At 40.9% G+C, this 23,763-nt stretch overlaps 3 protein-coding genes across 7 annotated transcripts; all 3 read right to left on the bottom strand.

Annotated features, from left to right (window-relative positions):
• Window positions 1-881: 881 nt before the first annotated feature.
• Window positions 882-6,541, bottom strand: LOC105018844 (serum paraoxonase/arylesterase 2-like). The gene is made up of 9 exons (XM_010884605.4): window positions 6,342-6,541; window positions 5,978-6,048; window positions 5,540-5,595; window positions 5,182-5,344; window positions 2,408-2,537; window positions 2,077-2,277; window positions 1,903-1,984; window positions 1,500-1,628; window positions 882-1,293 (listed from the first exon to the last, which is right to left on the bottom strand). The coding sequence occupies exons 1-9, from the start codon at window positions 6,413-6,415 to the stop codon at window positions 1,132-1,134; spliced, it is 1,068 nt and encodes a 355-aa protein (XP_010882907.1). The 5' UTR covers window positions 6,416-6,541; the 3' UTR covers window positions 882-1,131.
• On the bottom strand, window positions 5,978-13,402 carry LOC105018843 (serum paraoxonase/arylesterase 2-like). 2 transcript variants are annotated; one of them, XR_001198542.3, is made up of 10 exons: window positions 13,176-13,402; window positions 12,850-12,920; window positions 12,668-12,723; window positions 12,377-12,542; window positions 12,086-12,212; window positions 8,304-8,504; window positions 7,881-7,962; window positions 7,623-7,751; window positions 6,769-7,256; window positions 5,978-6,048 (listed from the first exon to the last, which is right to left on the bottom strand). XR_001198542.3 is itself a non-coding variant. In XM_020041465.2 (9 exons), the coding sequence occupies exons 1-9, from the start codon at window positions 13,250-13,252 to the stop codon at window positions 7,083-7,085; spliced, it is 1,083 nt and encodes a 360-aa protein (XP_019897024.2). In that variant the 5' UTR covers window positions 13,253-13,402; the 3' UTR covers window positions 6,625-7,082. The 2 variants fall into 2 exon arrangements, 1 of the variants encoding a protein (XP_019897024.2); XM_020041465.2 differs by lacking the exon at window positions 5,978-6,048 and having other exon boundaries at window positions 6,625-7,256.
• Window positions 13,403-13,641: 239 nt separating this feature from the next.
• LOC105018845 (casein kinase II subunit alpha) lies at window positions 13,642-22,010 on the bottom strand. 4 transcript variants are annotated; one of them, XM_010884608.3, is made up of 16 exons: window positions 21,907-22,010; window positions 21,091-21,187; window positions 20,903-21,015; window positions 20,490-20,565; window positions 19,425-19,553; window positions 19,134-19,245; window positions 18,918-19,019; window positions 18,760-18,810; window positions 18,606-18,665; window positions 18,220-18,303; window positions 17,809-17,919; window positions 17,402-17,503; window positions 16,900-17,000; window positions 15,719-15,867; window positions 14,830-14,919; window positions 13,642-14,563 (listed from the first exon to the last, which is right to left on the bottom strand). In XM_010884608.3, exons 5-16 carry the CDS (start codon window positions 19,523-19,525, stop codon window positions 14,448-14,450), a joined length of 1,179 nt encoding a protein of 392 aa, XP_010882910.1. In that variant the 5' UTR covers window positions 19,526-19,553; window positions 20,490-20,565; window positions 20,903-21,015; window positions 21,091-21,187; window positions 21,907-22,010; the 3' UTR covers window positions 13,642-14,447. The 4 variants fall into 4 exon arrangements, with proteins under 4 accessions (XP_010882910.1, XP_010882908.1, XP_010882911.1 ...); XM_010884606.3 differs by having other exon boundaries at window positions 20,961-21,015; XM_010884609.3 differs by having other exon boundaries at window positions 20,903-20,960.
• Window positions 22,011-23,763: the final 1,753 nt, after the last annotated feature.

Genomic DNA, 23,763 nt, shown 5'->3' with positions numbered 1-23,763 from the left:
TGCAGTCGATGTATCGGTCTGTCGTGGTGAAGAAAGAGCTGAGCCGCAAGGCGAAGCTCTCGATTTACCAGTCAATCTACGTTCCTACTCTCACCTATGGTCATGAGCTTTGGGTCATGACCGAAAGGACAAGATCCCGGATACAGGCGGCCGAAATGAGCTTTCTCCGCAGGGTGGCCGGGCGATCCCTTAGAGATAGGGTGAGAAGCTCGGTCACCCGGGAGGAGCTCAGAGTAGAGCCGCTGCTCCTCCACATCGAGAGGGGTCAGCTGAGGTGGCTTGGGCATCTTTTTCGGATGCCTCCGGAACGCCTTCCTGGGAAGGTGTTCCGGTCCCATCCCACCGGGAGGAGACCCCGGGGAAGACCTAGGACACGCTGGAGGGACTATGTCTCCCGGCTGGCCTGGGAACGCCTCGGTGTCCCCCCGGAAGAGCTAGAGGAAGTGTCTGGGGAGAGGGAAGTCTGGGCATCCCTGCTTAGACTGCTGCCCCCGCGACCCGGCCCCGGATAAGCGGAAGAAGATGGTATGGTATGGTATGGTTTGGCGCAGATGCCTAGGTAGAACACAATCCATGAGGTTTAACTCTCCCAAGTCCATCGGGAGACATGAATGAAGGGTGAAACATGTTTAAAAAAAAGCATCTCCATGTTAAAATCACATTTTGGTCTGTAAGAAAAGCACCCCAAATGAAATCGACCAGGAAACAACAGGCTCCTTCCAGATGTTGAGTTTGTAGCCTCAAGCAAGATTGCACTACACATTATTACAAACAGTCTTTAGAAATACTGTGTCTGTGAGTTGATATGGAATTTATGACTTTATAAGAGCAACATTAATGTAGTGGTTGTCTGTAAGATACAGAAACAAAGTATTTTTATTTTTGTAATCTTTTTATATGAATGCCAGAAGAAACGTTATTCACCATTTGCCAATGTCAGTGAACAGAATTTAAAAAGGTGATGACAACATATATATATACACAATGTATACATTTCAAATCATATTACAAGATTCACAGTCAAGTGGCAATTTAGATTTTGAGAACAGGGTTTCGGGTGCAATTACTGCATCACAAACACACACACTAACCCATCATGTATAAAACGCACACCGTGTAAGGAAAAATGGGCTACTTCAGATCACATATCAGGGCTTTCTGGTAGATGGTTCCTATGAGAAGCTTTCCACCATAGGGCGCTGCTACAGACGAGCCTATGAGCACACTGCCGTCGTCAGCATAAACCTGGGTGACCACTGGACTCTCCGAGTGGATATCCTGGATCCTAAGCACCTTTAAAGAAAAAAAAAAGTATGATTAAGAATCCTTATTAAGGCCTTCTATATAATTACCACACTTGGCATACACCTGACTGAATATTTGTTTAGTGTCCAGTGTTATCCTATTCTCTACGTAGAGACAAAACAATGCCGTTTGTGTTGCAAAAGAACAGATAGAATGTTCTCCAGTAAACTTTGAATAAAAGTATGTGTACCAACCTCCGATCCAGCTGGTTCCTTTGGGTCATTTTCTGCTACTTTTGCTCCATTAGGGTGACAACCCAGCCACAAGTCCCCTGTTACATGGTCCACCTCGATGTTGTCACAAAGAGACCCAACGGCTACAGACTGGTGGTGGTGGTGGTGGGGGGGGGAGACAGTGTCGGAAATAAGATGTTTGGGGTCTCCCAAATAGATCAAAAGTCTGAATCACTGCACTTGTGTGACTGGAGCCCAGGTTCATGCCTGGTTTGCACTACTACTGGGAGAGCCCAAAAGAGTGAATACTGACCAGAAATAAACCACAGCGTTAAAGATAACATTGCTCCAAGGTCTGGCAATATCTGTAAATAATATTGCGTTCATTCATACACAGTATAAATATTCGATGGAGAGGTTTTACCTTAACATACACCAACTCTTGGTATTTCTTTATCTCAAAAACAGCAATCTTATGGTCCAAAATGTCAGACACGTATAAATACCTAAAAGGAAGATTCTTGTTTTACCGCGTAGCACTCTCTACTTTCACCGCATTCAATGTTCCACTGAGTAGACTTCAATTATAGAAATGAACCTTTTGTCGGGGGACATGTTGACTCCGTTCGCAGACATGAAGCCATCCCCCACCTCCTTCACTGCCTCAGGGCTGTAGTACACCACCCGGGCCCAGGGTAGACCCAGGAATACAGTCAGCCAGTGCAGCACTTCACTGGGGTAGGAGTGGTCATTCGTAGCGTAGAAGCTTTCCTCGCCAACAGCCACAATGTCATTCACACTGAATGAAAACAGCGCAGGGGCGTAAACTGAGCAGAGCGACACTGCTTTCTGTCATACAGCTCGCTACGCCACAGCTAACACGGTTAATCCAGATCTATACCGTCCGGTTGTCACCATATTACACCCACCTGTGAAGAAGATCATGCTTTACCGTTCGCCGGTGTACAATGGTGTTGTCGTCTTCAACAAATCGAAATATCTCTACCTGGCTTGTATGAGGCTGAGGGTGATTGACGACGAACAGATGGATGGTGTTATCTGGAAGGAGACAGGAGTAGAGCTCTGAGAAATATGGCCTCATCCCTCAGATGTATGTAATGCACTGCTGGACAGGTACGTGAAACATGCAGTACATACATATCCAGCGGTGTTCAGAATGTGGCCTAGTTTCACCATCTCCATTTAGTAATTTAGACCTTATTGCAGCTAAGACCAACAGGTGTGGCAGAATTGAATAACAAGGAGAACATCCTCTGGGAACCCCCACCAAGCCTTATGTCACTACTTGGACCAGCAGCAAATTAATTAAGAACCGACAGGCTAGAAGGGGAAACTTGTCAGGAGATAGTAAATTGTCCACAGGCGAAGAGATTCGACTTTTCCGGTCCCCCACATTGCTAAGCAGCTCCGGAGCAGAGTGTGAAGTGGTCGCACTGCCCGAATGCACATCCCAAAACCCCTAACACACAGAGCTCTGGCACACATCGCCGTCAACAGACTGAAATGAATAGAACACTTGTGTGTTTCGGGCCGCGTCTGAACAGCTATGTTACAATGCGTCGCACTGTGTGTCTGTGAACTACGATTTAGGCCTAACGACCATATTTAGCTTGCAAGCACCAGACACACCCTAAGGGGAGTAGCTTAGCAGCAACAAGGGAAGAGCGGTTTGCGTTGGTCCTGGCGATTCAAGGCCAATATGAGCCTCATGGGCCAGAGCGGCTGTGACACATCCTAGCATTAAACCCAGGGTTTATTGGCACCTTGACACTACAGTGCAGTGCCTTGGAACGCTGTGCCACTCAGGAGGCCCTTGGTGACTGACAGTTACACCGTTGTAGCCCAAATTATTGGTACCCATGAATGTATTTATTACATAGTATTTGGTCTCCAAAATTATTTATTTTGCTGTTTATATTACTATATTACTGTTTATATTGCTGTTTGTATTACAGAATTAACCCCTTTATATTTTCCGGGCCATGCAAACGAAGCCGGCCAAGAAGAGCGAATGCCTCTTATGGAGAGAGCAAGCGAGAACGCTAGCAGCCCTGGTTAAATCCCCATGGCTACCCATGGCTCAGTATCTAGCCTGCTCAGTGCATCCACGTGAGAGCTAAGAAACTCATTGACTATTTATACACAGACACTAATTGTAATTTAAAAAGCCACAAGTGTGGGAAATGTACCTTTAATTGCCATTTTCACCAGGATGTGTCACCTTGTGTGTCTGTAACAAGGCCAAACATTCAAGGGTATGTAAACTTTTGATCAGGGCCATTTGGGTGATTTCTGTTATCATTATGATTTAAAAAGGAGCCAAACAACTATGTGATAATAAATGGCTTCATATGATCACTATCCTTAAATAAATGACAGTTTTTTTTGCATGATCGGTCATATTTTCAAAATCAATGCCAACATTCAACAATTTCTGCCAGGGTATGCAAACTAATGAGCACAACTGTATATTGATAGTTACAGTATCAATGTCATTCACGAATGAAAGAAAAACAAATGTTTTTATGCCATGAAATGAAATAGATTTGGCAGTGTAAAATTAATCTTCAGTCTCGCTAGCAATTGCTCAATTCTTAGGACAATTCCAAGTAGTCAGTTAGTAGACACCAGTAAGCCTATTATAGACTAATATGCTGTTAAAACAGCCAATGGCAGAAGCCATACATTTTATACATGCTATTTGTGATGGAAGTGAACTTAAGAAACATTAGTCAGTTTAACACAAAGCTTAATTGTGTCTAGCGAAATATTGAGACTTAATGCATAATGTAAACGTGACAGAATTCTGATGTCGAGATGCATTTCTGACACTGCATACACATGTAGCACTGTGGTGTAGTGGTTAACGATACAGCCACTCATGTGGAAGACTTGGGTTCAAATCCATTGAGGGCAATAACAATTATCACTCTTAAATGCGGGCCGGCTGAATTAGGCTTGCCTGGTTCCCTTTTTGGGTTATATGAGAAAATAAACAGAAATGGTATTGACAGAATTATTGACACCCTACACTCAATATTTGGTCACAAAAAAAAATAGAGACGTGTGCTTTATAAAGAAGCTCTACTTTGGTCTCATTAGTCCTTAGTTTGTCCCAGAGAGATTGTCCCAGACATATTTTGACGGGTCCAGGTGTTTGCTAAATTGCAGTCACACTAATATGGGGTCCTGGGTCTCGTACCGATGTGAGCTGAAACTGTCCCATCTGGTGCCTGAAGGTCAGCTTGAATCTCTGTGGCAGTTGCTAGACGTGCTTCCTCCAGCATTTGAACAAACCCAAACTGCGATCTTCCATCAAGTTATCCTTTGTGGCCATGTCCAGGGAGGTGGCCATCAGTGGCATTGGCCTCAAAGGTCTTGAATACATTATGTATGGTGAAGACAGGGACACTAAGGTCTTGGAGCCTTTAGATTGTTCACGCTGGGCTCTAATCACGATACAATTCTTTGATTTTCTTTCTTTTCTACTCGTGTTTTTGGTAAAACACAACAGCTCTGGACTGGATGCAAACCCATCCTGCTGTAATACATGTGAACTGGAGGTAGCAGGGATGACGAGCCTTCTTGAAAGAAATGCAGACACACTGCTATTCTGGTGTGTACCCATAAATGTGGTAACAGATTAGGAATATACTCATTGCATGTGTGTGAGATAATCTACCTGTCTCATCAGTATAGACACTGATTCCATGGGGGTTGAAAGAGTTCTGGTCCAGTTCTCCATTGATTGCCAGCTCCACTGGGGTCAGCCTGGGGTCCAACAGGTCCAGGGTATAGATTTTTCCTGGTTCAGCACAAGATGGCATTCCAGGATATTTCAAGCCCTGGGTGGGAGAGTAATGATGATGGGTCTCACTTTAAAATGGGTGGAAGGAATGTTCAAATATTTATTTCCATATCACAATATGGAACAATAAATACATTACAACCATTTTCAGAATGCCCTTAACAAAAAAAAAGAGTTATGCCTCTTCAGAATGTCCTTAACATTGGCGATCTGGTCTACAAGTGTTGCTTACGGTACTTATGATGGCCAGACCATCTCGGAGTATGGAGAAATCCTCTGCTCCACATTCTGTACAATACAAAATATGATTGTCCAAATATTACAACCATTACAATGAAATGGTTATTAGCAGTGACGTGGTTATAAGCGGGGACATGGTTACATGTGGCCTGCTAACAGTCTTAGAAATATGGACTTCAACCCTGACGTTTGACCAAGTAGAAGAACGATATGTGGCCTGTTCTCTCTGCATATTCAGAATGCTTTGAGCCAACTATAAAAACTGGATTAAGCTCAAAGTAGAATTGGGTACAACAGTGTATTACAGTGCGACACAATGGAATTACATAAATATTTGAGCAAAAAGACCTGAGGTGTAGAAAAAGTATGGAATACTGTGTTCTTACAACTGCTGAAGTGCCAATGTATAAATACCACGGAATGTACCTACCAATATTCTTCAAAAGGTGACAATTGGGCAGGTTCTTTACAGGCACTTCTCTTGTGGCAAGGACTCTTTCACTACAAACAGAAGTCAGCAATTGAAGATAAAACTAAACAGATCATTCTGAATTTATTTCGAACAGACTCACACAACTGCTTAGCTCACCTCAAGCTAGGTAGCTTAAAAATACTTTTAATCAAATATGAGTACGATATCTGAGGCCTCAGTTCACAACTTTAATCAGACCTAGATTGTTCAGTCTAGTCAAATGTAGCGACGCATAATTGGTTGAAGGATTCCAAAATAACGCCCCGAAGACACACACCAGCAATATCGTTGACATTTCCAGCAACGCACGCAACCTACCTACCTCAGTTTAAGCAGTCTATGCCCCAAAAAAGCTGCCAAAGCAGCAACGCTGACGGTTACTAACACCCACTTCATCGCAACCAAACTTATTATCTTGGTCGAGGTTCGAGCAGTGCGCAAAATGGATGTGCTGTATATTGCTCCGTGGCAGTCCGCAGCGTGTCCCGCTGAGTGCAGTTAAACCATAGGTAGCGCTGTAGTTAAACAGCAAATTAAAATAGTCCCAAGGTTCATGATTGTGTTGTCCTCAAATTGGCAATTAAATAACAGTCAAGACTAGCGTGTCAAATTAACGGAGCGTATTTTATTTCAAGTAAACACACTTTAGAACAGTTAAGAACATTACTACATAGCCTTTCTCAACTCAGTCAACTTCACGTTACAAAAAAGCTAAAACAAAAAGATAAATATCGGTAAAATAAACTGACCTTTGGTAGTTGTAACAAAATGAATAGTTACATTTCTTGTTCAGTGCATACCCATTATATTTGACCTATCACTGTGGAAAGTTTATTGTAAATCCAACCAGCTCTGTACAGAATGTACAGTAACAAAATAACTTACAAATCCTCAGAGCTTACGAGCCTTTATATAGAGATATATTATGTACAACATCTATCTGTCCGTCATTAGAGTAAGCAGTCATGCACAGTGTATTCGTGGCAGTTATAGCTGAATCATTCAAATATTGCACACTCACTCTCTTCTAACCACAACCCATATTGGTTGTCAGTTTTCTTGGCTAGTGACCAACATCTGTTAGATCACATATCAGGGCTTTCTGGTAGATGGTTCCTATGAGAAGCTTTCCACCATAGGGCGCTGCTACAGACGAGCCTATGAGCACACTGCCGTCGTCAGCATAAACCTGGGTGACCACTGGACTCTCCGAGTGGATATCCTGGATCCGCACCACCTGTAAAAAATTATATATTTTAATGTAGACGTATACCACACAGCGAATCTTACACACTAAAAAGACTGGTGTTAATATAGTTTGTCAGTGTTTTTAAAGGTGTGGGGAGGAAGACGTGTGGGTGGTGGGGGCACGGATTTAAACCCACACTAACAGTTGCATGTGTGTGCTGTGGTCAGCCGTGGTAAACCTTAAACTAGACACGCTGCTGATTCTCAGTGCAATTGGCTGTCTGATACCCTGGTGTTTCCTCTTACAGCTGCTGGAGTGCACTGTAGCCCAGTACTTCTTGTAGCTTTGTAGAGGGATGAATGTGGAAACTATGATGTTGTATAACACCCCCTTTGAGTTCTACACAGCACAAACCTCAGATCCAGGCAGATCTTCAGGGTCAATCTGAAACAGTTTCCAGCCATTGGGGTGACAACCTATCCACAAGTCGCCAGTTTCCGGATGAACCTGAATGTTATCAACTAGAGAGCCTACTTCCACAACCTGATGACAAAGGGGAAAGTATAACATCATAACATTTTTCTGGCTTCAGGTGAGTGAGCAATGTTGAAATTGTCAATATTTTCCATTTGACTTTCCAGGCAGTAAACAAATACAGAAAATGCATCTTACCTTTACTGGGGCCAAACCATTGCCTTCCTGTCTTTCCAAAACATGTATGTTGTGGTCAAGCGTGTCTGCCACATACACATGCCTACAAGAAAACAAACGGTTACATCTTCCAATCACGTTTGTTATACCAACAGCTGGGATCATAGCATTACCAGCATTTCATATCCATATTAAAATCTAGAATCCACTTTAGATGAAACAGCACCACAGTGGCGTGACATTAGTAATTGTTTTTACATTGTATTTATAACATTATGCCAGAAGCATTCAAATAAAAGAATTGACAAACATGCAACGGTACAACATCACACACCGAAGTGCCAGGTTTCACAGCTACAGACGTTCGGCTTTTTACGTTAGTCGAATACTTAACAGGTGCTCAAAACAATAAGCTTCTTCAACTATTTGCACACTAGACTGTACCTTCCGTCAGGTGAGACGCTGATGCCATTTGCCTGGTAAAATCCCTCAGCCACTACTTTGACCTCTTCAGGGCTGTAAAACACAACATTGCACCAGGGCTGGGCCAGAAGAGCTTCCAGAGGGTTAAAAGTACCTCCACCAAAATAGTGGTCATTGGTGGCGTAGAAGCTCTCCACTCCAACGGCCACAATGTCATTAAGACTGAAAGAACATCAAGGTTGTTCATTAGACACACTGATGCACTTAATGGCATATTAATAATTGATTGTTACACAACTGAATTACAAAACGAAATTGACCTTCCCACGCACTACCTTGTACTCAATTAAAATGTCCAGAAGGTAGTTTAAAAGATATATTACCCATTATCTACAGTTACGTCAAAAAGTAAGTACACCCCCCTGAAAAGGAATCTTTTTCATTAAAACAACTTTGAAAGAACCATATTGCCACCACCTCCATGCATTACGGTTGGTATAAGATTCTTCTGTTCAAAGGCAGTGTTTAGTTTCGCCAAACATGGCGGCCGGAATAATAGCAATAATAGATTTTACTTGGGGGGGGGGGGGGGGGGGGGGGTGCCTTGCAAGACACTCAAGAACATCTTACATGATGAATGGGCCTACAAACAATGAAGTGCAATACATAGAAACATAAAATGAGTGCAATTAAAACATATCAGAGAACCAGATTAAAAAGACAGATGGGAAGAGGATATGAACCCAGTGGCACAAGGTTTAAAAAAGAAGGATGGGAAGAGGATATGAACCCAGTGGCACAAGGTTTAAAAAAGAAGGATGGGAAGAGGATATGAACCCAGTGGCACAAGGTTTAAAAAAGAAGGATGGGAAGAGGATATGAACCCAGTGGCACAAGGTTTAAAAAAGAAGGATGGGAAGAGGATATGAACCCAGTGGCACAAGGTTTAAAGAAGGATGGGAAGAGGATATGAACCCAGTGGCACAAGGTTTAAAAAAGAAGGATGGGAAGAGGATATGAACCCAGTGGCACAAGGTTTAAAAAAGAAGGATGGGAAGAGGATATGAACCCAGTGGCACAAGGTTTAAAGAAGGATGGGAAGAGGATATGAACCCAGTGGCACAAGGTTTAAAGAAGGATGGGAAGAGGATATGAACCCTGTGGCACAAGGTTTAAAGAAGGATGGGAAGAGGATAAAATGATGGTTGTGTAGGGACTGAAGAAGAGTTAAGTGCTAGAGGTTACATGCAACCTGAAAAGGGTGGCTTTTGAGAGTTTTTTTTTTTAATGTGAAGATCGTATCTGCATGGTGTATGTGTGGAGGGAGAGAATTCTTGAGCCTGGGTGCCGAGCAGCTAAAGGCCCAGGCAGGTCCGAGGGGTAGGAGGGAGCGGGGTTGTGGAGGTCTTTGTATGTCAGGAGGAGTATTTTGTATGTCAGTGTAGTTTGACGAGGACTGGTGTGATATGCCCTACTGAGTCAGCGCCTCTGAGAATTCAGGCTGCAGAGTTCTGGACCAGTTCTAGTCAGTTAATGAGTTTGTCGGGGATACCGGAGAGGAGAGTGATGCAGTAGTCTAGGCAGGAAGTGGCAAAGGCATATATGAGAGTTTCAGTGTCAGGGTGTGAAAGGGAGGGTCATAGCCAGGTGCTACGGAGGTGAAAATATGGTGTCTGGGTGGTGGTTTGTATGTGCCATTTGACTGAGAGGGAATTGTCCAGGGTGACACCCAGGCTTTTGACCGTTGTTGACAGGGGGACTGGTACACCACTTAAGGCAATGCTGGGGCCGTGCTGCCTGGTGAGGGGAGATTTGGAGCCGATGAGCATGACCTCCGTCTTGTTGCTGTTAGGGTCAAGTAGTTTTGGTCTTTATCCAGGTGTTGTCTGACAAATGTCAGTCATGTCTTGATATCCTTTTTTGAGAGCTTTTTCCTTCTTCTTCCATGTAGGCCAGGTTTGTGCCATCTCTTTCTGACAGTTGACTCATGCACTTAGACAATGATAGTAGCAAGGGATGCCTGTAGTCCCCTTGATGATATCCTGGGGTTCTATGAGCATGTAGATGATCTGACGCTCAGTGAACCTATGTACCTTGAATTCCCACCCAATATTGGCATTTTAACCCCTCCCAGAGTCATGGATAGGTTTTTCGATGATGACGTGATGTGTTACCACCACACCCCCACATGGTTAAGACCAAACCAGAACAACCCCTATATAAAGCTGGACCCTAAGGAAAGCATTTTTATTTATTTAAATTGTGTGAATGGTTTTAAAAGTTACATTTGTTATGTGGGATTTGTAAAATTGGGTTATATCTTTGACAATTAATTTTGCTAAAATATCCATGTGTCCAAATATGTAAAAATAAAATCTACTTACAAGGGGGTGTACTTATTTCTTCACATTACTGTATATTACCACCTGTAACCAGACTGTAATATAAAATGCTGCCAACAAAACTAAGTTTGAGGCAATGCAGTTGTAACCCAGTTTCCAAAACGTTGGGAAGCTGCGTAAAAAGTTAATAAAAAAAAATGCAATGTGCAATTCATTTAAATCCTACGTGCAATAGAAAATAGTACAAAGACAATATATCAAATGTTCAAAATGAGACATTTTGTTTCTTGAAAAATATATGCCCACTTTGAATTTGATGCCAGCAACACATTTGAAAAAAGTTGGGACAGAGGCAACAAACAACTGGAAGAGTTGTGTAATGCTAATAAAGGAAACCTGGTAGAATTGCACACAATTAATTAGGTGGATTGTCAACAGGTCTGTAACCTAATTGTGTATTAAAAGATCATTCCAGAGAGGAAATAGAGCAATAGAGCCACAACTTAAAAATAACATTTCTCAATGTAGAATTGCAAAGTGTTTGGGGATCTCATCATCTACGGTACATAATACCATTACGAGATACAGAGAATCTGGAGAAATCTCTGTATGTAAGGGACAAAGCCGAGAACCAATACTGAATGGCCGTGATCTTCAGGCCCTCAGGAGGCACTGTATTAAAAACAGACAATTCTGCAGTGGAAATTAATGCATGGGCTCAGGAACACTGTGTACACAATATGTTGCTGTATCCACAAATGCAAGATAAATCTCTACCACGCAAAGAAGAAAACCACACATAAACAAGATCTAGAACCGCTGTCGCCTTTACCGGGCCTGAGCTCATTTAAGATGCACTGAGGCGAGGTGGAAAACTGTCCTGTGGTCTGACAAATCAAAATGAGAAATTATTTTTGGGAATCATGGACTCTGGACTAAAGAGAAGAGGGACCATCCAGCTTATCATCAGCGCACAGTTCAAAAGCAAGCATCCGTGATGGAATGGGAGACTTGCACATCTGTGACTGTACCATTAATGCTGAACAATATATACTGGTTTTGGAGCAACATATACTGTAGCTCCAAAACCTGCATCCAGACAAGGTCTTTTTCAGGGTAGGCCTTGCTTATTTCAGCAGGATAATACAAAACCACATTCTGCACGTATTACAAAAGAGTTGTAGAGTATTGCTAAAAGAGGTGATGCAACAGTGATAAACATGCCCGTCACAACTTTTTTGAAATGTGTTGCTGGCATCAAATTCAAAAGGGGCATGCATTTTTCCAAAAACAGTAACATTTCTCAGTTTCAATATATGATATGTTTTCTTTGTACTATTTTCAATTAAATATAGGGATAAATTATCATGCATTGCACATCACTGCATTGTTTTTATTTGTATTTTATAAAAGCGTCCCAACTTCTTTGGAAACTGAGTTGTAATTACACAAATTGAATACCTGTGAAGAAGTTCATGCTTTATCGTTTTCACAAAAACAAGCGAGTGGTCTTCCTCTACGAACTGGAATATCTCTACTTGGGCTTTTTGTTGAGGGTGATTGACAACAAACAAGTAGATAGAGTTATCTGTAAAGTGGAGGAAATAGTGTTGAGTAAATAATGTGTCAGCGCCGTGTATTTCCGAAACATCTGTCCCAAATGCCATCCTATTCCCTAGTGTACTACACCTCACTCGATCCTTACATCAGAGTAGGGTGCCTTATGGGACACAATTTCAGCATTGTATATACCTGTTTCATCTGTGTAAACACTAATTCCATGTGGATTGAAGGATTCCAGTTCATAGCCCCTCCCCATGCGTAGCTCCACCGGTTTCATCCTTGAATCACTCAGATCAAGTGTATAGATCTTTCCAGGGCCATCTGAATATGATGGCAATCCAGGATATCTTAAGCCCTATTAATTAAATATTAGATAAATTACAGCCTAGTACATTAAATACTAAAATGTAATATCACCAATTACATTATGAAGTTCAGTGTTTCATATAGAGGCATATAGTTAAGTTAGTTGCAACTCACAGTGCTAATAATAGCAAGACCATTGGGAAGTATTGTGAAGTCCTCTGATCCATATTCTGTCAGAAATTATATAACATGGTATTTAGATATGCCTTTCCAGGCAAATAACATGCCATTACACATAAAACACCTTCCCTTTACATCCATATAACTGTTAACCTCAGTGTCCTGTGCATCCATACCTAAGCTTTTGATCTGGTGACAGTTTGGGAGGGGATTTCGGACAAGCTCTCTGGAAGCAAGAGTCCTTTTCCTGAAAGTTGTAAAATAACATTCACTGTTATAGCACATTCCTTGAAACAGCAGAAAAGGTATCATATCAGCCTTAACCAAAGAGTGCACTGAAGTGCTGTATAACTGCACAGAAAGTTGCAAATAGCCTACGTGTGTACTACATATTCCTTTCAAACTAACGCATAGCTAGTACAAATTCTTACAAAGTTGGCAAGTTAATGCTACTGTACTTACCGAGCATGCTAGCTAAAAAGCAACCAATATGACAACCTACCTCAAGTTAATAAATCTCTCCCCAAGAAACGCGGCCAAAACAGCAACCGTAAGTGATAACACAACTAGCTTCCCCATCTAGAACAATTGGAAAGCTATTCCATTAGTTAGCTACTGCTAAGTAAAAATAAAGTTTTTATAAACAAAACAAAAAAAATCTGTTAAATCTCGTTCAAAATCTGCAAAGCGAAATTCCTCGGAAATGACGCCCGCGCCTTGAGCGTTCTCTTCCGGAGACACCAATGTAAAAATGTTACTTTTCGTTATAGCCAACAGTTATAGCCAACCAAAATTAAACAGCTATTTTTAGAACCGCTAATAAAAGACCTCATCTTTAAAGTCAATGTTGTATGATGTTTTTTCGGCATCTATGAATGTATTCCACTGAAAGTTCAAATTAACTTATTTCCGAACAAGGCTTTGCACCATTAAAAGGTCGTCACACTTAAGAGTAAGAACATACAATATGCAATGCTTAAGGTATATTCATACCTGCCTTTTTAATTTTGGAAGTCGATTTTTTTTTTTTTTGCAAGTGATAAGAGTCCTCCCAACATAAAAACAAAAAGTTACAAAATTGTCTATGTAATCAAAATCATGTGTAAGAGACTTCATTAAAAAACAAACACACGCATACACGTATACAGAAGTGACAGTAACACAAAATTGGCTAACTATTGACCCTATGATAGTCAGCATTGGGTGCATGCAACCTGACCGTAACTGTAGAATATCTACAAATGTCCAACCCAAGTATGATAGTTTAACAACTTAAAAACTCCTGCACTTAACAGTAGTGTGTATGTTACTACTGAGCACTGCCACATGGGGTACATTAGAGAATCCTTTCTCAATTTGTGAAGTTGTGTACAGGTTCACAGTGTAATACAACAGCAGAATCCCCAAACAAACGGTTCCAAGCAAGACTGTATATTTGGGACGTACAAAATACATTTTATTATCTATTTTCTTCATCTTCCATGTCTACATTGTGTTAGAAGTCCTAGACAACTTGCATTTGTGAAACACACACCCCATGTTATTACTTTCAATAATCCATACAGGTGCAACAATACACTTTTCAAGTCCAAATTTCAAAACATAACTGAACAGTGAAAAAGCAATTTCAACATCTTTTCTCTGTTATTCTTCTCAATGTAATAAAAAGGAAACCCATGGGCGGGACCCATGCGGAGTTGAGTGGGATGGACTGAACCAAACCACAGGCGCACATACTGTACACAGGTAAGGAGGTGCCATGAGGAGGTCGGTTTCAGGGCTGTGCCCCGGCAGCTGCTGGGACTTGTGGTGCTAGCGGGTTCGGGCCGGAGATAACTGGAGATCCAACAATATTAGCCAGTGGCTGTGTAGAGGACATGGAGGTGATATCTATGAGAGATAGAGTGGACACCCTTCATTCTAATTCCTACTGTTCGTAAATGTATAAACAGCATGTGGAAGGAGAGAACAGTGACCCATGCATATGGTTACAAGCACTGAGCGTTAAAACTGTTGAAATTTCCACAAACAAATCAAACTTTCCAGGGAGACGGGTCAAGTCCCAAATTACACAGTGCACTGCTTTTGACAAGCGCCATACACACCATGATGCTACTTGGGATGTAAGCCACAGGTTAGCGTTGATGATGACCTACCTGCCATCATACTGGAGGAGCTGACTGGAGTGGAGCTGGCTACCATGCCCCCAGGGGTGGGTCCCCTTCCCTGATCTTTAACTATGGGGTCTGGTAGAGAGAGAGAGAGGAAAGATCCATCTTAAATCAACACATTTTAAAGCCATTGCACACAGAGGCATTAAAATGAAATCTGACAATTCATATGATTCCCAGAGAGTAAATGAAGAGCCTTAATGCCAATATCCTGAACTATCCCCTCAACACAATTAATGAGATGCATAATACTGTAGTTGCATTAACATATCTGAATATTTTAAACAGCCTTCTGCTTTAATGTGTTCAAAGGCTACTTGAAACCCCAATGAATGAATGAATGAATGAATGAATGAATGAATATGAAATTATATATATGATAGTGACAGAACTTGAGTTAAGGATATGATTTGAGATTAATTAATCACAGTTTGTATCAATCTATCACAGTTGGAATCTGAGACTGATTGTCCATTTACACACCAACATGGGATCAACAGCAGCAATGATCTACCAGTGGCACAGGCAGTGAGAGAACTGCCAGGAGATCTAACGATGTTTACACAACAAGGCAACACATTGCACATTTCTGTAGTGAGAAAATACTGTACCAAACACCTTTTTAGCTGCAAGATTGTACAACTAAAACTGCCACAGCAAATAAATCAAAATGTTACAACAGATAAAGTTGCTCAGTATGCATTACCGCTTTCTCTAAAATGGCTTCTAACTGCCACATCAAATCACACAACCAAGAACAAAGTCCCATTTTCAAGAGCAACAGAAAAAAAGCCAGAATTGCCACATCCAGAAGCTGAAGCTATGAAACTGGCCTCCATCTACATGTTTGAATGGAGGCGGAGGGGAAACGTACAGAAGTATGGGTGTTCCTTGGCTTCGCGGGCGGTGAGGCGGGCGTTATGGTCATAACGCAGCAGTTTATCAAGGAAGTCCAGGGCCTCTGTGCTCACCAGGTGCTGGTTTTCACTGTGTACAAACCTCTCCCACCTCTTACGAGAGTGTCTGGAGGACAGACCAGGGGAAAGGGGTCAATATTAATGCAAGGAGTAGTTTAAAAAACAAGTTACTTTAACAGTTCCCCCAAAGTTATTTCAACACAATGAAAGGGTTTATTATGGTCAAGTGTTTGAATACCTTGGTGAATAATCAGGCCTGACTTGGGCGAGTCCTGCCAAATATAATCTCACTGACTTTGTTGCTTGCCATCAAACTGAAGTGATGTCAGGTTCCAAAGCCACATCATACCACGAGCAAAATTACTTCTTGGACATTTCCGAAAAACTGTTGTTGATGAATATTAGTCTGGAAAGTTTAACAAAGCCATTCCTAAGGCTCTGGGGCTACACCAAATCACAATCAGCCATATCGTCCAATTAGAAAATGTTTAAGATTGTAGTAAATCTTCCCAATAGTAACAGTCCTGCCAAAACCTCATCAAGAGCAAGACATAAAATCATCCAGAAAGTCACAAAGAAAGCTAGAACAACATCCAGGGATCTGCAGTGCATTTTTTTTTTTTTTTACTTACTCTGACAGGAACATTGGGTGTTGCATGACTTTAATAAATGAAATAAGTCTATAATTGTGTTTTCTTCACTCAGGATCCGTTTGATCTGATATTAGGTTTTGGTTCAAGATCAGTGGCAAAAAGATGCAAAAAACCTAACATGGGCAAATAGTTTTTCACAGCACTGCCATGGATACAACCATCGTAGAATAAATTGTTTTATCTGGGTGACAGGATGGATTCTAGGCCATGCTATCAGACTGTGTATTGTAAAGGACAAAGCAGACTTTTCATTTAATAAGAAAGCTATGAAAAATGACAGACTTCATGGGGGCTTTAAAACATAGGAAGTTCTATGAAGGATGGATTGTTGGCAAATCAACGGTCTGAGTGGATTTTTTGTTTCTATGGGTAACTTGAATGACCCAAGCCAGGAGTCTGATATGTATGGATTATTCAGGAATATATACTTCAGGCAAGTTGTAATAGTTGCAATATTCTGACACGAAAATGTTGGATATTATTACCTGCCCAGAATGTCATTAAATCGAGGGTCCAGTTCAATATTGTACTTGTCGATGTAGTCATACAAGTCCTCTGTGCCAAGGACCTTTGCGATCCGTACAAGCTGTAAAACAGAAACGTACATTTTAAAGACAAACCAAACCAAAATACTTCTGCCTAATTCTACAGACATTTTGAATGAAACTAGCATTGAAGAGAGCTACAAGAAGTAGCAAACAGCCTTGTTGTTGAGACTGTAGCATCATCAGGACCAAAACATAGTTTGAAGTTTGTTCATCAGCAATAAGAAACTCAAATTTTCTCAGTTGATCGAAGACAAACCAAAGGCTTACTTTGTAAAATACTTGAAAGCCTACAGAGAATTTGAATTCAACTGGCAGTCAATTAAGCAAACAACAATATATCCATTTGACAGTTAAAACCAAGTGTTGTTTTGGACACCAAAGCTTAAGTCTTGAATAGCAACATGTAAACAGCACCAACAAGACACACAGATGTAGTCACCTGGTCATAGTTGTCGTGGCCATGGAAGAAAGGCTCCTTCCTGAAGATCATGCTTGCCAACATACAGCCCAAACTCCACATGTCTAAACTGTAGTCATACATCTGGAAAGAGAGAAGAAAAACTAAACGATGGCAACTAATACTATAACAACTTAACTATAATGACATATCTACATTAATAAACAAGCTTATAACTACATAACGGCTTTGCTATTATAACAGGTTATAGCTACATCAACATAATGTTCCTGTACAAGCCCAGAACTGCATAATGATTTACTGTATCATTCTATAACTACCACACCAATTATAATACTGACACACTGACATCCCGTAGATCATGTAGAGGCTAATCAGAAAACTCCATGTGTAGAACTAGTCTTCTCAGACGTATTTGGTGGTCTTACCTGGTAGTCCACAAGTAGCTCGGGTCCTTTGAAGTAGCGCGAGGCCACTCGCACATTGTACTCCTGATTAGGGTGGTAGAACTCTGCCAAACCCCAGTCAATTAAACGGAGCTACAATAGAACAACCATTACTGTTTCTGTTCGGAGTTCAATTTATTCACACAAGTCTAACTCAAAGAATTTCTACAAAACAACAATAAAGTACCCCCAAAAAATGCAAACATAGTTGATAGGTTAGTTATGATAGTGGCACACGCTTAAGGCAATAGTGAGCAGTTCCGATTGTTTTGTTCCACTAATCTGTATTTTTCCCAGATATGTTTCAGAACTGATTTGATGGTAAAAGGAAACGTTTGTAAAACAATATCAGAATTGGGAAGCCTTTTCCAGTGTATTTAACAGATATATTACCTTTCTGTGTTCATGATCAATCATCACATTGTGTGGCTTGACATCTCTGTGCATGATTCCCATAAGATGGCAGTAGTCAAGGGCCTAAAAACAAATAATTAGGTCAACCATTGGCAGGACCGCCACTAAATTACTGAACAAAAAAATTATAATACCACCATGGGGAATGAAATTACAAAACAATACTCTTCCCTATCGGAATCTTACTTCCTCTTTTGGTGGACCAATACAAACATGTAGTTGTGGAGAACCATCCCCATAGCTCTACTGGGAAGTGACATTGCCATTAAAGTGGCATTCCATAAGGAACAAGGCGGTGTGGTAAATGGCCAATACAAAAAAGCTAAGAGCTGTTCTCAGGCACGACGCATCACAGAGATCCTTACCTTCAATATTTCAAACATGTAGAACCGTATGTCGAAGTCCGATAAAGTTTGATAGAGTTGCTGAAATGCATAGAAAACAAACAGACGGTTGGGCATCGGATTACAATAACTTACATCGGAAGGCTGGAAAGACCGATTAAAGACATTTCCTCACCTTGAAGTCTGTGTTGTTAACATGCTCAAAAACCAGGGCAGGAGTTCGGGACTGAGAAGACAGATAAAACAAGGCGTGTGATATGAGAGAGATGAATAACTAGAACCAGTTATCCACCTGTACACACAAACAGAAAACACACAAGATTAGCAGCTCACCACAGGATCTTTGACGATGTCTAACAGTGAGATGATGTTGGGACCGCCTCGCAAATTCTCCAGAATCTTAATTTCTCTTTTGATTTTCTTCTTTTTGACAGGCTAAGGACAAACAATGGCCAAACATATCAAAGCACCATCGTCATTGAACACAGTCCATCTTCGTGGCAATGACAGAAATGAATAGCAGGAGGCAAACACTAACACAGTGCCAACCTTGAGTATTTTGACGACGACTTTCTCATTGTTGGTGATGTTTATGGCTTCGAACACCTCACTGTATTTGCCTCGGCCTAGTTTACGCACCAGCTGGTAGTCGTCTTGGTTCCTGGGTCAGGACAAAAGAACACACGGTCAGTCATTCAGAGAAGAAACCCTAAACACGTCAGATGACAACCCGATAACAATAGAAATTCCAGACACACCAACGGGAGTCAAACGCTATTTTAATGTGCTAATTTGAACCACACCCATACAGACAAAGACACCTACGAAGACACAGCCTACCCCCATTCCACCACGTGGGACTCGTAGTCCCAGTATTCCCGAGGCCTCTTAGTGTTCACATCGGGGTAAACTCGAGAGCGGCTTGGGACAGGACCGGACATATTACACACAGGATCTTCTCTGGATCACCTGGGGACAGAGAATTACATCAAAAACAAATAATTCTAAGCTGAGCTGATCAATGATTTGCAGAAAAAATTAGGATAGCCATTGTTAGATATCCATTTGACTGATTCAAGCGATAAAGGGTAATAACAATATCTTTTTATCTCAGTTCTTTCTTGTACAGCTATGGGGGGGCCAAATAATGGAAACACCTAACAAAATTCTAATATCAAGGACCTAGTAAAAAGTAGGGCTTCCCTTTGCCTTCAGAACAGCTTCAATCCTTCTTGGAATGCTGTCATACAAGTCCTGAGCTGTGTGTAGTGGGATATTGCCATATTTCAAGAAGAAAAGCTTTCCAGTCCTTTGAACATAATGAATCAATCACCATGTTTAACAAACAGAAATGACTGACGGAAGGCATCCTTTAGCTTTCCCCAAATGTAAACCCATTTGGATGGAAGAAATAGGGTTAGGAATACAATGTTACTTTTTTCCGTAACTAAGGGGACCAGGTGTTGTGCTCCTTACACCAAGTTATGCATCTTTGTACGTGGGCCTACAAACGGTTCCCCAATAGCAGCCCTGGCATAAATTCCAGCGTTGTGAAGCTCACAACATACAGTTTTTGTTGAGACTCTGGTCACAGAAGTCTCAATTCAAATCAATGACATACTGAATCCTTTCGCAGTTTCTGTGACTGATGCACATAATTTTTCCGTCAACTATATAGCCTCTTTAGAATGTTTCCTAATGTTGCTTTGAAAACACTAATATCAAAGTGCTAATTGTCAGAAATATTTTAAGGGCTGACACATAGGTACGGCATATTGGCAATTAACCTAATGTGACCGCTACAGCTGCATTTGTAATTTGGTTACTTTAAGGTAACAGTCCTTTCATTTTTTTTGTCCATCCCCTGTATACCAGTGTGATCGACCATCCATTTGTAAATTATACCTTGGAGGTTTCCTCCAAGCCGCAGGTGACTGGTGGGTTGATGCAAAGCAGATGCCTTGTCGGTTTGGTAGAGAGGCTGGCAGGATGAAACAAGACGTTAGTTGGCTACCTACACATTTTGGTTTGGGAGCAATCAAGTTGTTGTCATCCGGTTTCCTGGACACAGAGTAAAGCCGGGATGAATTTCAAACCTGTAGTAACATGTCCGTGTCTGTCTTATGATACTTTGCCCACACACTAATTCTAAAAAGCGAAACCACACCTGTAAGGGGGGGGACAGGCTCTGGTAGTAAATGGAGGTTTTGATACAGTATCCAAAAGAGTGGTTGAGATCATTTGACTACTGGAAAAAAAGCTCATGTGTAAATATACGAATAAGCAGGTTTGGTGGAATAAAACATTAAACCTTTTACCGTTACACCTTTGGCAAGGTTGTCTTTGCAAATGAGAATTGGTTCTCAAGCAGCTTACCTGGAGAAATAAAACAAAACAGGACTAGGCGATATCCATGTTTGGAAAAGTGACTCTGTGAAGGTAAAGGTTATATTGGTCAACGTTTTCTAAGACAATATAGTTAGTTAACTATCAAATGTCAACAAACCTGATAGTTTTAGCAGTTAAGGAGGACATCCAATCAGTCTAATCAGGGGGCACTGGGCTCATAAGAGTCATTACTAGGATTCACGCTGACACGTGCCCTGTTGAAAAGCACATTTTATGAAGTTAGTACATCTACCCAAATACTCTCTCTCTCTGGGTTATGACCATTCACTGCTAAGATGTGATTAAGTAATATTGTATTAGTAATGATGTACAGCTGTCTGTCAAGTGTCAACAATGCTGAAAACCATTCGCTGCACAATGAAGCAGACGGAACCTCTATGGTCTACCCTTTTCTCTGGAGAAACTCCCTCGCGACACACACACACGCACGCACGCGCCAGGCCCTGCACAGGTAGCCAGCTAGCTAGCTGCTTTCATGTTGAACTGCGCCGTATCGAAGCCGGGTGGGAACTAGCTTGGTTAGCAAATATTTGCTATCTAGCTAAATAACGTTAGCAACACGAAACATGAATTGATGTGCAGGTATCTGCCTCAAATGTTGGTAAACCAGAGAACAGTAGTAACTGACGAGGAACGCTAGCAAACTATAGCAAGCAACAACTTATTTGTAGTTACCAAACTAACGGTATCGGTTTTAAGAAACAGGAAAAGTGACATAGTTTATAGCATAAGCGAGGCAACTCCACTGACAACGCCTTACTGGATATAACATTTTGTTGGCTACCTTGTTAGAATTCAGTAGTAAAGCTAAACAGACTTATATATAATTAAGGTGACGTGTCTTATATGCAATAACATACACATTTGTCTCTAAATAATGCACAATTCACGTTAGTAATCTCATTTATATTACCTCTCAACGTTGTTGGGATATCAATATGGCGGTGCTTGGAATAGCGGCAATGTGCACCTCCATTCCTTAGAGTGGCGCTGTTTGCTTCTTTGTGAGAAACAATTTAACAGAAACCATGTGGCTTTACTTTTGGAAAGAAAGTGTTTACTGACATCTAGTGTTTGAATGTAATCACTTCGGGGGAGTGGTCCTTATGCAGCAAACCGTCTCACATCACTAACACCAGCATGTTCGTCCGATAAGGATAATGTTGTGGACTGCAGTATTTTGGCAGACATAACAGGACGCATGTTGTTAAAAAACGTTGCTTTTAAATAATTTGTATATTAAACATTCATCCTGGCATCTTGGTAAGTCTTGGCATATGCTTCAAGATGCGTTTAGGCAAACCTGAGTTGAGGTTTGAGACAACATGGGACTTTTTTTTATGTAACCTTCATACAGGTTGTCTCATTGAGGCAAAACCTTTTTCCAGGAGAGACCTGTTCCAACCAAGATCACACCAGAGATGTGGAGAGGATGTTTCAGACAATATCAGACATAAGCATAAACATACAAACACATAACATACCTAATCATCAACATACACAACCAGTCAGAGGTTTTGGTACACCTCAATTTTCCAGTTTTTATTGAAATTCTCACAGTTTAATGTCTTAATGTACTCTGAAAATTAAAACATGGAACAAATAAACAATTAGAGACAAAAATAAATTATAGAATTGATCTGTTTAACAAAATGTAATATACATTTTTAATACATTTTTCATCAAAGTAGCCACCTTTTGCATATATAACAGCCAACATGTCCATGGCATTCTTTCTGCAATGTAAATCAAATATTGTACATAACATTTATTCTCAAAACTGTTGCAGAGGTTCCCACAAATGTGTTGCACTTGTAGGTTTTGTTGCTTTCACCCTTCTGCTCAGTTCATCCCAAAAACAGTTTGATGGGATTTAAGTCTGGAGACTGTGCTGGCCATTCCATGATTTGAAGCCTACCGTACAAATAAAGATGGTGTAATAACTCAGTCTGTTCCCAACACTGCATTTATACGGAGAGAGGCTTCGTAATCAACAAAAGTTGGGACACCTGCAGGAATTGTTAGCATCAACCTTAAAGCCTTAATTTACTTTCACTGCTGCAGAACAGCTGTAAGTTGTTAAATCATTACTTGTTGCCTGAAAAAGGCCTTTTTATAACTCTGAAATGTATATTATGTTTCAGTTTTTGGTAACAACCTCTGGCAGTTTACCGCTTACCTTTGTACCATTTCAGGTTATTCACTGAACTTGAACTGCTTAAATCTAAATGAGAACTGTAAGAATAGGGGCGTTCTAAAACTTTTGACTGGTAGTGTACAGACAGACAATATCAGATGTAATCATAGACTTACAGATAATATCAGACCTAACCATATAGAGACAATATCAGACCTAGTAACCATACACAGTCATATAGACAATATCAGACCTAGTAACCATACACAGACATACAGACAATATCAGACCTAGTAACCATACACAGACATACAGACAATATCAGACCTAGTAACCATAAACAGACATACTGACAATATCATACCTAGTAACCATACACAGACATACAGACAATATCAGACCTAGTAACCATACACAGACATATAGACAATATCAGACCTAGTAACCATACACAGACATACAGACAATATCAGACCTAGTAACCATACACAGACATATAGACAATATCAGACCTAGTAACCATACACAGACATACAGACAATATCAGACCTAGTAACCATACACAGACATATAGACAATATCAGACCTAGTAACCATACACAGACATACAGACAATATCAGACCTAGTAACCA

Source organism: Esox lucius, chromosome 20 (assembly GCF_011004845.1).
Source record: "Esox lucius isolate fEsoLuc1 chromosome 20, fEsoLuc1.pri, whole genome shotgun sequence".
Classification (NCBI taxonomy): Eukaryota; Metazoa; Chordata; class Actinopteri; order Esociformes; family Esocidae; genus Esox; species Esox lucius.
Note: the sequence above shows the minus strand (reverse complement) of the source record. Positions and strands in the feature narration are given on the sequence as shown.